Source organism: Gigantopelta aegis, chromosome 1 (assembly GCF_016097555.1).
Source record: "Gigantopelta aegis isolate Gae_Host chromosome 1, Gae_host_genome, whole genome shotgun sequence".
NCBI lineage: Eukaryota > Metazoa > Mollusca > Gastropoda > Neomphalida > Peltospiridae > Gigantopelta > Gigantopelta aegis.
The window spans coordinates 3,435,189-3,449,868 of NC_054699.1; the positions used below are offsets into that span (position 1 = coordinate 3,435,189).

Consider the following 14,680-nt stretch of genomic DNA (forward strand, 5'->3'; position numbering starts at 1 on the left):
AATTATTTTACAAGGAAATAAGACCCACGATAATTCTCCGTATCTAGTATACAGAACGTAAAGCTGTATTTCGCGGAAATCAATACTAGAACTGGGCCTTTTGTCGTGTGATGACGATCTATATTTGTAATAGTTTTCCGGGAAAACCCAATTCTATGAAAATAGCAGGGATCGTGTCATTCTGTTGTGTCATTGAATATTGTGATTGAAACAAATTGTAGGGCAATCTTAAAGTTGCATAATACCCAAACAATTTATAATTTTATATATCTTTCGTGTGAAATGTAAAACCATTTCATCAAAATAATTCCTTTTAATACTATTTTTTAAATTTATATTATTGCAAAATCCATATTAACACGTGGTTTAGCAGTTTTAATTTGACTTTGAATTGCATTTCTTTACCTGGCTTCTATTTTATTGGATATGCGATGAATATTTTTCTGCATACTTTATATTTTCTGCAAATGATTCTCAAGAAAACCACTGTTTATGCCGAGTCGCAGCACATTACAGTTTTAATATTTCTATTATTTGTTATGCAAAGAGTATGTCTGGAATCGCTTAAAGTTAAAATGTGTTTTGTTTAACGACACCACAAGAGCACATTGATTTATTAATCATCGACATTTGGTAATTTTGACGTATAGTCTTAGAGAGGAAATCCGCTACATTTTTCCACTAATAGCAAAGGGATTTTTTATATGCAACATCCCACAGACAGGATAGCACATACCACGGCCTTTGATATACCAGTCTTGGTCCACTGGTTCACTGGTTGGAACGAGAAAGAGCCCAATGAGTTGTTAAAACGAACAGTTCATTTTGATTTATTTTCGTCCTGGACACACACACAGACACACAGACACACACACACACACACACACACACACACACACACACACACACACACACACACAGACACACACACACAGACACACACACACACACAGACACACACACACACACACACACACACAGACACACACACACACACACAAACATACACACACAGACAGACACACACACAGACACACACACACACAGACACACACACAGACACACACACACAGACACACAGAGACACACAGACACACACAGACACACAGACACACACACACACAGACACACACACAGAGAGACAGACACACACATACAGAGAGAGACAGACACACACACAAACACACACACACACACACACACACAGAGAGACACACACACACACACAGAGACAGACACACACACACACACACACACAGACACACACACACACAGAGACAGATACACACACAAAAGACACACACACACACACACAGACACACACAAACACACACAGACACACACACACAGACACACACAAACACACACACAGACACACACAAACACACACAAACACACACACACAGACACACACACACAGTCAGACACACACACACACAGACACACACACACACATACACAGACACACACACACAGACACACACACAGACACACACACACACACATACACACACACACAGACAGACACACACACAGACGCACACACAGACACAGACAGAGACACACACACACACACACACATACACACACACACAGACACACACACTGAGACACACACAAACACACACAGACTCACACACACACACACACACACACACACACATCTATCTAGACGGTCTCTTCAGGACAGTCGGTAATGGTTAGTGGTTAGTGAGAGTTAAAAGCTGAAATTTGTTTTGTTCAATTACACCACTAGAGCACATTGATTTATTCATCACCGTCTATTGGTTATTAAATATTTAATAATTCTGACATATAGCGTCAGAGGAAACTTGCTACATTATTCAGACAGAACAGCACATACCACGGTCTTTGGTATACCAGTCGTGGGGCACTGGTTCGGTCCACTGAGGGGGTTCGATCCTGTGATCAATTAACCTCTTAATATCTGCATTTCAGGCTAATCGCACTCAGGGGAAGCTGTGGAGTTGTATCTGAAAGCCCAATTGTAAAGCGTTCACTTGATACGTGGTCGCCTTGCTGCTTATCGGAAAGAGTAGCCGATGTGGCGGCAGCGGATTTCTTCTAAAAACAATATGTCAGAATGACCATATGTTTGACGTCCAATAGCCGATGATCAGATAAAAATCAATGTGCTCTAGAGGCTATTTCTCCTTCCAGCCAGTGTACCACGACTGGTATATCAAAACCCCGTGGTATGTGCTACACTGTCTGTAGGATTGTGCATATAAAACATCCCTTGCTACTAATGGAAAAATGTAGCGCGTTTCCTTTTTAAGATTATATGTCGAACTTACCAAATGTTTGTATTAATAAATCAATGTAAACTAGTGGTGTTGTTAGACAAAACAAACTTTAAACAAACTTCTTTTTTAACTTTTGGTTATAACAGGAAGGAAGGAAGGAAATGCTTTTATTTAACGACGCACTCAACACATTTTATGTATGGTTATATGGCGTCAGACATATGGTTAAGGACCACAGAGATATTGAGAGAGGAAACCTGCTGTCGCCACTTGGTGGGCTGCTCTTTTCGATTAGCAGCGAGGGATCTTTTATATGCAACATCCCACAGCCTTTGATATGCCAGTCGTGGTGCACTGGCTGGAACGAGAAATAGCCCAATGGGCTGGTTATAACAGAAACCAGAAAGGCAAGAAACCAGAAAGTTAAGCTCCCATTTCCATTGCTTAATTCTAGTGGTGACCTGTTCTTGTATAGGGTATAGGGTGGTTTGGGAGTGCTTCCATTAGAACACTGCTCAAACACGCCTGTCGTGGGCACAACCTCTGACTTCGCCAGAGAGTTCCATCTAAGACTGGCTTGTAGTATTCATATGTATAGCGTATATCTTGACTGAAAGATTGTACAGCAAAATTATTTAGCCACATATTTTACCATTGTTTGAAATTAATTTTATGGTTAGCACCAAGAAAGGTTCTTTCGGGTGAATATCAGAAAAAAGGTTTGTTTTGTTTAACGACACCACTAGAGTACATTGAATTATTAATCATCGGCTATTGAATGTAAAACATTTAGGACTTTTGACATATAGTCTTAGAGAGGAAACCCGCTACATTTTCCCATTAATATCAAGGTATCTTTTATATGCACCACCGCACAGTCAAGATAGCACATATCAAGGCATCTGATATACCAGTCGTGGGTGCACTGGCTGGGACGAGAAATTATTGTACCAGGAAATAAGACCCACGATAATTCTCCGTATCTAGTATACAGAAAGTAAATCTGTATTTCGCGGAAATCAATACTAGAACTGGGCCTTTTGTCGTCTGATGACGATCTATATTTGTAACAGTTTTCCGGGAAAACCCAATTCTATGAAAATAGCAGGGCTCGTGTCATTCTGTTATGTCATTGTGATTGAAACAAATTGTAGGGCAGTCTTAAAGTTGCACAATGACCAAACAATTTATAATTTAATATATCTTTCGTGTGAAATGTAAAACCATTTCATCAAAATAATTCCTTTTAATACTATTTTTTTAATTTATATTATTGCAAAATCCATATTAACACGTTATGTAGCAGTTTTAATTTCAATTTGAATTGCATTTGTTTATTGATACAAACACCTGGCTTCTATTTTATTGGATATGCGATGAATATTTTCTGCATACTTTTTTTTTCCAAAGGATTCTCAAGAAAACCACTGTTTATGCCGAGTCGCAGCACATTACAGTTATAATATTTGTTATGCAAAGAGGATGTTTGGAATCGCTTAAAGTTAAAATGTGTTTTGTTTAACGACACCACAAGAGCAGATTGATTTTATTAATCATCGACTATATTTGGTAATTATGACGTACAGTCTTAGAGAGGAAATCCGCTACATTTTTCCATTAATAGCAAAGGTTTTTTTTATATGCACCATCCCACAGACAGGATAGCACATACCACGGCCTTTGATATACCAGTCGTGGTGCACTGGTTAACTGGTTGTAACGACAAATAGCCCAATGAGTTGTTAAAACGAACATTTCATATTGATTTATTTTCGTCCTGGGTACACACACACACCAATCATCTATCTAGACGGTCTCTCTAGGAAAGTCGTTAATGGTTAGTGGTTAGTGAGAGTTAAAAGTTGAAGTTTGTTTTGTTCAATTACACCACTAGAGCACATTGATTTATTCATCACCGTTTATTGGCTATCAAATGTTTAATAATTCTGACATATAGCGTCAGAGGAAACGTTTTTTTTGTTTTGTTTTTTTAATTTTATTGTCCCCAGAAATATTTGGCAGTGTCAGGGTTGAGGAGCCCTGGAGCTCACTGACTTACACATATTTTAAATATATTTCATATACACAATTTGTACACAATGTTCATGTTTAAAACATATACTGCATTAAAAAAAATCTCTCATCCACTCACCTACTTACCCCCCCCCCCCCCCCCCCCCCCCCCCCCCCCCCCCCCCCGCACACACACACACACACACAAATACCCATGTACATCAGTTTGCATACATGTCGGTAATTAGTTTTTAATTATTTCTGGGAGCAAGAAAGAAGAGAAAGAAAAAAGGGGAAAAAACGAAACATCAGAAGTGACAGAAAGGAATAACGGGTTGCAAATTTTATCTTTTAATGTTTGTCTCTAAGCCAGTATGGTTCATGAAAAATTGTCAATAAATAAATTATACCATTTCTTCCAATATGTTTCAAAATATTTGTATTCACAGTTTTTAAGCAGAATACACCTTTGAATTTCTAATTTGTTTTTAATTGTCCATTGTAATGATCGTAAGTTCAATTTTGTTTTTGCATTTTTATAGAATAAATATAATATTTTATATTAATAATCATCCAATTTACTACACTGCTGTTTGGTTCATTAGGCAAACCTAAGATAACTATATGTTTAACAAAAGTAATATGTTCACCCATAGTATTTTTTATCCAATTTGTAATAGATTTCCATAGTTTTTCTTAACAAAATGACAATCATAGAATAAGTGTTCCATTGTCTCTGGCAGCAGATTACAGAAAGTACATTTATTGGTATCTATATAGTGAATAGTATATAAAAAATGGTTAGTTGCGAGTATTCGATGCAATATTCTGTACTGAAACCACCGCAAAGTTGTATCTCTGGTACATTTAAAGGGTATGCTATAATATATTTTCCATTCCCTTAATGAACAGTTAAAACCTTTTTCCTGATATTTTAATTGTGATTTTGGAATTTGTGATGTTTTGCATAGCAGTTTTTATTGTTCCTTGCAACCTTGTTTCTCTTTTAAAATCTGTTTTAACTTTTGTGGATAAACTGGTTTATAATTATGGAAAAAATTCAGAGTTTGACAATTTAATTTTCCACATTTTTCAATGAAACATTTTACTGCTTTAATTAAAGACGTATAATCTAAAAATTCGTTATTATATTATATTTCACCATAAATTCGTCAACAGTTAGAAAGCCATCATGTACCCCAATTAAATCATTTATAAAAATAATTCCCTTTTCGGCATACTTTTTGTAGAAAATGGGGTTTTTATCTTTTAATATTTTACTGTTGTGCCAAATACTGACACCAACTATATCGTCTATACTTTCAATGATTTCTTCACATTGAATTTTTCTCCAGCTTTCAAGAACATCTATCCAAAAAGGATTACTGATATTTTGCATTTTCTTGCTAACAAACTGATCCCCATATATAATTAAATCATGTATTGATACATTTGTAATAGATAAAAAAAGATGTATCCATTTTGAATCATTTGTAAGTAGTCTTCTTATCCATAGATTGAAATATTAATCATTCTTAATCCTCCGTTTTGATCATCTTGAATTATAGTTTCACATTTTATTTTTTTCTGGTTTATTTTCCCATATAAAACTATAAAATCTTTTATTTAACTTTTAGACTAGTTGTTCAGATGGAATTGGTAATGAGATTAGTAAATTTATTATTTTGGGTATTATTAATGTTTTTAAAACAGCGAGGCTGCCTAATAGCGTCAATTTTCGTGCACTCCACATTTTCATTGTACTTTCCATTTCTAATACTTTTGGTTCAAAGTTATCTTTAACTATATCTTTTAGATTTAAAGAGAAGCGAATTCCCAATAAAGTAAACTTAGCTGAACCCCATTCTAATTTCCATCTAGTATGATGAAAGACTTCATTTGAGAATTTTTTTCTGCCAAGATTTAGAATAATTTTCAAACCTGAATTTTTGCAAAGCATCTAGAGTAGTAAGTGTACCGTACATGCGTCAGAGGAAACTTGCTACATTATCAGACAGGACAGCATATATTGCACTGGTTCGGTCCACTGGAGATTTCGATTCTGTGACCAAGCATCTGTCGACTCAAGTGCTCTAACACTAAGCTAGTAGACAATGAATGAATGAATGAATGAATGATTATGAATGAAAATTAGAATAACGACACCCAGCACGAAAATTACTTCGGCTACTGGGTGTCAAACTAGTAAATTTATACATTAATCATAATCAACATCAATGTAACAAAAGTATGGCCTGTTTGCCAATCTATTTCTTTTGTGAAATAAAATATTACATTGAAGAGTTAAATTTAAAACACAGTGTAAAAACTGAAACAAAAAAAATTCATACTTTATGTTAATTATTTTTACTGACCTCAGTTCACAAAATGGGCCAATAACGCTAAAAATAAGAAACTTGCCCATATAAACATGAAAAGACGTCATCAGATATGTAAACGTAAAGTTTTTTTGTTAACGACAACGAGTAAATTGATATATTTCATCGCTATTGTCGGACACATTGGGAACAAACGCAACATTTTTTCCCATTGCACCATCCAACAGAAAGGATATGCCTTTGGACCAATGGGATGGGCCCACCGACGGGCATCAATCCCCGACTAACCGCGACGTTTGTTATATTGTAATGAAACGGTAACAGAAACAGGTTTAACATAATTAGTCATTCGTATTATTAGCCTAATAAAACGTGTATATTGTAACTGAAGCTAAACAAAATAAATTTTATGTTTATTTCATACTTTAAAGAATGAATGTCTGATAAATTCATTTCGAATCAGATCATTAGTTTCCTGTGTTTTTAACATTTACAGAAACTGACTTTTAGTCGAAAATTGTTACAGAAGTGTATACAGAACAGTACTGTATAAGTGGTCTGATGACAGTTTTATTAATGATATTGATTCTGCACTTGTACATATAGAAGGATGGTCAAACATTCTGGAAAAAAGGTAAAGTCGCCATTATTTTGCAAAGGTAGTCAATCAGGCATATATCTAGAGAAGTGGTATTGACGACGTATTTCAAAATATGTTGGACCAATGGGAATAGGTAATGTAAACCTGGTTATGAGCTAAACAAAATAAATATCGCTCATGTTAAGAGATTTTTTTGTATGTCATAGTTCAACTTTTGATGATGAGGTAAATGATTTTATTATTAATCATGACCTGTTGATGGTTGACTGCATTGCTTAATATGTTTGTCATAGTTCAACCTTTGAGGTAAATGCTATTTATGATGATCCTGTTGATTGTTGACTGCATTATATATAATTCTACGAAGATGAGAGGAAGGTACGAATTGTTTTATTTAACGACGCACTTAACACATTTTGTTTACTGTTATATGGCGTCAGGGAGAAGAAGTAATACGTGCTATAAAATCACTTAAGTTGGGTATAAGCCCATGTGTGGATGGTTTACCATCAGAGTTTTTTTTAAGAATGCATTATCTAAATATGTTATTTAATGCTGTTGTAAATAGTGCTACGGTCCCAGATTCTTGGAATGTGGGCTTAATTATTCGATTGTTTAAGAAAGGAGATATTACAGATACAAATAATTTTAGAGGTACATGTTTTATTTCTTTATTAAATAGTATTGGAAAATTATTTACTTCTATTTTGGAAACTAGGACTAGGACTTGGCTTGAATTTAATAATATTATCCATGAAGCACAGGCAGGTTTCCGAAATGATTAATCTACAATAGATCATATATTTACACTTCAGGCGTTGTGTGAAAACTACCTTAGAAAGCCAAGACATCGATTTTATGTTGTTTTTATTGATCTTCGCAAAGTGTTTGACTTGGTAGATAGGAATAAGTTACTGTATGTGTTGCATATGAGGGGTATTCAAGGTAAAATATTTAACATTTTAAAAGATATGTATGAAAAAATAAAAGCTTGTATTAGAGTAAAGAATGTTAGGATATATCCATTTACAACATCTAGTGGTGTCCGTCAAGGGTGTATGTTAAGTCCAGTTTTGTTTATTATTTTTATTAATGAAGTTATAAATGAGATGAATAATAGTAATCTTAGAGGAATTTTTGTGAATGAAAATATTAATGATATACTACAGGGGTAATGCTTCTCTTTGCTGATGATGGTGTACTTATTGATGGTACAGTAATAGGTTTGTAAAAAAAAAGCTTGATGTACTAAATAAGATTTGTGTAAAATGGGGATTAGAAGTTAATGTTGATAAATCTAATATAACTGTATTTAGAAATGGTGGGTACTTAAGACGTAACGAGAAGTGGTTTTATAAGGGCATTCAATTAACAACTGTGTCATAAGTATTTTGGTATAACAGCCTCTTCTCGTTTGAAATGGTCTAAGGATTGCGAGACTTCATCTATTCAAGCGAGAAACGCCTGTTTTCCTATTTTTACTGTATTTAAGAGACACCCTACATTATCATACAGTATTGTCCAGAATATATTTGATACTAAAACAGCTCCTATTTTATTATATGGCTCTGAGATATGGGGATTTACTTATCGAGAATCTATTGAAAATGTATAAAGTAATTTTTTTTAAAGGTTTTTAGGACTTTCAAAGAGAGTATCATCAAATGCTGTACTTGATGAAACAGGTAGAGATCATTTGTGTGTGAAATACTTTAGCCGTTGTATACAATATGGTTGCAAATTGTTATATATGGATTATGATATGTTGAAATGACATGATGAAACTGGTCAAATGAATTGGGTATGACATGTCTGGATTGCTAAAAAATATGGCAGTATCAAGTTATTTATGTCCACCTTTGTACCGAGATGTAAAGACATTCATTTTTAATACTGGCATGATAAAATTAATACTTCTCATTTCTTAAAGGCATATTCTTCTTATAAATCTCTTTTAGAAACAGAAAAGTCTATATTATATTTGTCACAATATTAGGATCTCTTGCGAATTGTTTCTAAATTTATGTGTTTGTTACATACATTAAAAGTACAGAAAAGCAGATATAATCCAGTAATATAAAGAAATGAAACTATATGTTTAAAGTGTAATCTGAATCAAGTTGAAGATTAATATCATTTTCTTTTAGTATGTCCATATTATGCTTTGAGCAGGAAATATTTCATATCAGAATACTTTATAGTAAATCCTTCAAGAGAATTTTTTTTTTTTTTATTGATTTCCACCCAAAATATAAAGTGTATGAAAGGAATAGCCTTGTTTTTAAAAAGAAATCTGCCAGTTTAAATTGAATATACATGTATAGTAATTTGTACACACGTAGCGCACGATTCATTTGTTCTAAAAGCAGTTATATTGGTCATAATATGGCCTCAATAAGTGAATAAATATCTTGTCTTGTATGTCTTGTCCTGTCGATATACACAGTCAACAAGGTTTAAAATCTACAATATATATATAATTACTCTTTGCATGAAGAAGTTGGCCTACTGTCCACCAAAGCATATGGGCACAGGCATGGGGGGGGGGGGGGGAGGGGGCAGAGGGAGACTTAATACTATGTATATGATTGGGGACCAAATTCTGTCCAGTCTCTGTTTACACAAAATTACATAAGTTACGGGAAATGGATCATGGTAGGGACGAATTTGTGTTATGTTTTAAATATTGTGAAAGCAATGTACATACACACCCATCCAAACTTTTTTTCCCCACTGTATTAAATTTTATAAAACCATACATACTCCCCTCCAATAGTGGGTTGCCCTCTCCAATAAAAAATAATGGCTACGCCAGTGGGTTTGCGGAAGGTTGTAGGGGAGTAATCGTGGGTTTACTAACCTAGTTTTAATCGCGCGCGCGCGCGCACACACACACACACACACACACACACATACACACACACACACGCACGCACACACGTAAATGAAAATTATTTTTATAATTACTAACAGTTCGATATATATATATATTATAAACCCACCCCACTTTTACTTCTTTCTTTTTTTCTTACTGTGACCCATTTTTCCTACAGACGTCTGTGTCTACATATCCATAGGGTTTGCAGAGTTATTTCCCATGTATACATTCATTTCCTTTTAATTGAGGGTTATAATATAATACACATGGTCTTTTTAATAGTTTTCGATCTTTCAGATCACCTCGCTTCTTTAAATATGCACTGCTAATAGCATTAAAAAAATATATATTTAGCCGATGTCGCATTTTGCAAGAATATTTTGGCGCTATGGTCCAGTCGACTACAGGCCCGTAGGAACATATCTGGAGTAGTGATTTAGGCAGAGGTGGTACAAAAACATGAATTTTTCATAAAAATCAAAACAAAATATATCAGTATAATATATGAACACTACATAATATTATGTAAAAATATTAATATATCGTTTTATTTTAAATAATTTAATGCATATATAAAATATTCATATATTAGGGCTAATTCAAATACTTCCCTCTCAGCTTTCTTAAATTACTATATATATTAATGATGCATTTTATAGTTCAGAAATCAGATACAAATAGTACTGAGTATAAATAAGATGTATATTTTTTAATAATAAGAATAAACCTTGTAACATAAATACAAATGCCTTGTAACAGGGGCGGAACGTAGCCCAGTGGTAAAAAAGTAAAGTTTGTTTTATTTAACGACGCCACTAGAGCACATTGATTTTTTTATCTTATTATCGGCTATTGGACATCAAACATATGGTCATTCTGACACTGTTTTTAAGAGGAAACCCGCTGTCGCCACATAAGCTACTCTTTTACTATTAGGCAGCAAGGGATCTTTTATTTGCGCTTCCCACAGGCAGGATAGCACAAACCATGGCCTTTGTTGAACCAGTTATGGATCACTGGTCGGTGCAAGTGGTTTACACCTACCCATTGAGCCTTGCGGAGCACTCAGTCAGGGTTTGGAGTCGGTATCTAGATTAAAAAACCCATTTCTCGACTGGGATCCGAACCCAGTCCCTACCAGCCTGTAGACCGATGGCCTAACCACGACGCCACCGAGGCCGGTCCCTGTGGTAAAGCGCTCGCTTGGTGCACGGTCGGTCTGGGATCAAAGAAAATAGCACACGTCGTGATCACTGATTGGGTGGGTGGGAGGTGGGGTGGGGGTGCAACGCACACCATGTATGTATGCATGTATGATTTTATATATTAAAAAATTAATACAGTAATAAAAAAGTTCGAATCGGGGAGCATGATCCGATGTTTCGTTCTAGCCAGTGCACCACAACTGGTATATTAAAGGCCGTGGTATGTGTTATCCTGTCTGTGTGATTGTGCATATAACAGATCCCTTGCTACTAATGAAAAAAAAAACCCCAAAAGAATAGCAAGGAGCTACCTTTCGATCAACTAAGTCAAATCAACCAATTAGCTCTATTTTAATTTTTAATGAACCATTCTAAATTATGCGTCAAAATTACGCAACATTTTCTATTTGACTTTAATCCTACAGGACATTTTCAAATTCTATAGAACCAAAACCAACATTCACCCACTACCGACCCTGGTCGGCCTGTTTGTGCTCCCTTGCACATGCCAGAGCGGGCGACCCCCCCCCCCCCCCCCCCCCCCACCCCCACCCGCCCAACCTTTTCCTGTCCTGGACGGAGGAGCCGGTGACAGTTGACACCTGCGTCCATAACAGGCGCGTGCTATGAATAGATTGTTCTGAATGTGCACGTGAAATACCTATGTCTTTGACCTGACCTGACCTTAATGAAAAGATGTAGCAGATTTTCTCTCTAAGATTATATGTTAAAATTACTAAATGTTTGATATTCAATAGCCGATGATTGATAAATCAATGTGCCCTAGTGCTGTCGTTAAACAAAACAAATTTTAACTGTAAGTTGTCAGTCTTTCCAGAAATTATACATTCGGGAATGTTCGGATATATTCGGGATTTGTCAATTGTTAACTGATTTTCTATTTTATGCTGACAATATAAAAAACTCCATATGATATGTATAAATCTGTATGTTTTAGTTCTGAAAGCGGACCATGGGAGGGAGGGGGGATTCTTCCGAACTCAGAACCCCCCAGCCTACGCCCCTGAATTTTGTAAATTTTTAAATGGAACCTATTATAGTATTAAACGAAACGATACCGTTTAAACGGCCAAATATTTAATTATCTAGTAATTACGTGTGATCATTATAGATACAACACACCTCTTGAAAAATTACTAGGAATTATACAGTAGGCCTATACGATAATTGTTTCTTAAATATGTATGTACCATACTTCAACTTTGCAGAAATTGTGTAGAGTTGAATGGTGAAGTATATTAACTTTCCACTTGAAATCTTCATTCAACAAGCTTTCTTCCTTTCTTTTATTTTCTTTCTTCCTTTTTATATTTTTCGTTTTTAGACTAGGCTGATTTTATCGCCAATTAAACTGAATACACCCTGGTTCACCATAAAATTGTCAGTCACGAGTCGCGAATATTACAGAATGTGGTACTCTGACTATTGATTCGAGTGCCCTCTAGCGGTATTCTGTTACGGTATATGTACGCTAGAGCACACAGATACTTACAAAATAGTTAATTAGGTAGGATATCAATTTTATCCTGTGGAGGCAAGAATGGAGAATTCCCTTTCAGCCAGAACAGAATAAAACAGTGATAGAAATATGCAGTCCAACGGAAAAATGCATCTAGAAATCTACTTGTCCGCCAATATTTTGACTTGTCCAAATAAATGGTTTATTTTATTCAGTTATCAGAAGGTGTTTGTGATTGCTAAAAATGAAATTGCACTGAGTATTTTTAACAAACGGACAAGCGCTTCGAACACTGCAAGCACAAGTCTGCTTGACACAGTGGTACTAGATCAAATAATATTGCATACATGTTTTGCCGAGATGAAACTTACTTTTTTTTTTGCAACCAACAAACTTGTGGTTAGGGCCTCCAGTAGTCCAAACTATTAGACTCGGGGTACTCGAATATCAAACTCGACCCGGACCCGAGTACCCGACACGTACACTAGATGATGATGAGATTAAGGAATAAAGTAAAATAGCGCCAAACATGGATGCCAAATTATGTCATTGTATTGCATTTAGAAGTGCTGTGATTTCTATATAAACTGTAGTTTACGCACTACACACTACGCATTACGCACCACGTGCACACGGATTCCTCGCTTTACGTCACTTTTCTTCCAATCTTTTTATTTTTGTTGTCTTTATTTTGGTTCCCTCCCATTCTGCCTACAACCCACTTTGCCTACACCCATTTTTCCTACAACCCAGTATGTCTACACTCAGTTTGCCTATAGTATGACAACGTGACATCCCCAGTTAATAGTGGGACAATCCCTATTACTTTTTGTCTCAAACCAACATAAAAACATTGGGTAACATTGTATTATATAAACAATTAAGATGACGACAAATTACTTGTATTTGCAACCGATGAAATGCTTGTTAGAATGCAGGAAGCTGAAACCCTATTCATAGATGGTACGTTTTATGCGTGTCCTGGTTTGTGGGATCAGCTGTATTCGATTCACTGTTTATCTGGTGCTACGATGGTTCCTGTTGCATTTGCCCTAATGCCGAACAGAACAAGGGCAACATATGTCAGATTGTTTAACCAGCTGAGCTCTGTGGTTGAGGAAAAGACGGGGTTTGACTTGTCACCTGAAGTTGTACAGACTGACTTTGAGATTGCAGCAATCCAAGCAATCGAGGAGATTTTCCCAGATGCCGATACACGTGATTGTTTGTTTCATTTCAGTCAGTGCATGCTGCGAAAAGTTCAGGGGCTTGGACTTATGAGACTGTATCGTGCTGATCAAGGGGTACAAACTCTAGTTAGACATGCCGCCAGTTTGCCTTTGCTGCCTATCGATCATGTTCAAGATGTGTGGATAGACATTATGAATGAGCGACCTGATCACCTGCCCCATGTAACTGAATTTACAGACTATGTGACAACAACGTGGGTTGATGATGACTCCTTGTTCAAGGTAGCTATGTGGAACCAGCATGGCAACATTGGTCCTAGAACCAATAACCACCTTGAAGGGTGGCATTCCAAGCTGAACCGTTCTCTTACAAAAGCTCACCCTAACATTTATGAGTTCATAAATAAACTGAAGGACGTTGAAGAGAAAACCAGAAGGACACTGATCCAACTTGACCATGGGGCAGCTCCAGTACCACGAAAGCGGGTGTATCGTGATATTGATACACGCCTTATGAGGCTGAAGAATCAACTTCAACAAGGCCGCAACACTCCTTTAGAGTGTTTAGACGCTGCCAGCCACTTGCTAAAACTGCAGTTGTAAATATGACTTTGAACTTTGTACAAAATATTTGTTTAACATTTCTGGGTCATTTTAATAGTTTAATCGTATTTGTTGTGTAATGTTAATCGTTTTTATAATAAAAT

General features: G+C 35.8%; 1 protein-coding gene across 1 annotated transcript; it reads left to right on the forward strand.

The window, feature by feature from the left end:
• Positions 1-13,814: 13,814 nt before the first annotated feature.
• On the forward strand, positions 13,815-14,576 carry LOC121368598. The gene has a single exon (XM_041493340.1). It carries the CDS (start codon positions 13,815-13,817, stop codon positions 14,574-14,576), a length of 762 nt encoding a protein of 253 aa, XP_041349274.1.
• The last annotated feature ends 104 nt before the right edge of the window (positions 14,577-14,680 follow it).

Excerpts from the sequence above, each read along its gene's own strand:
- LOC121368598 (XM_041493340.1), top strand. The coding sequence starts at position 13,815 with ATGGTTCCTGTTGCATTTGCCCTAATGCCGAACAGAACAAGGGCAACA.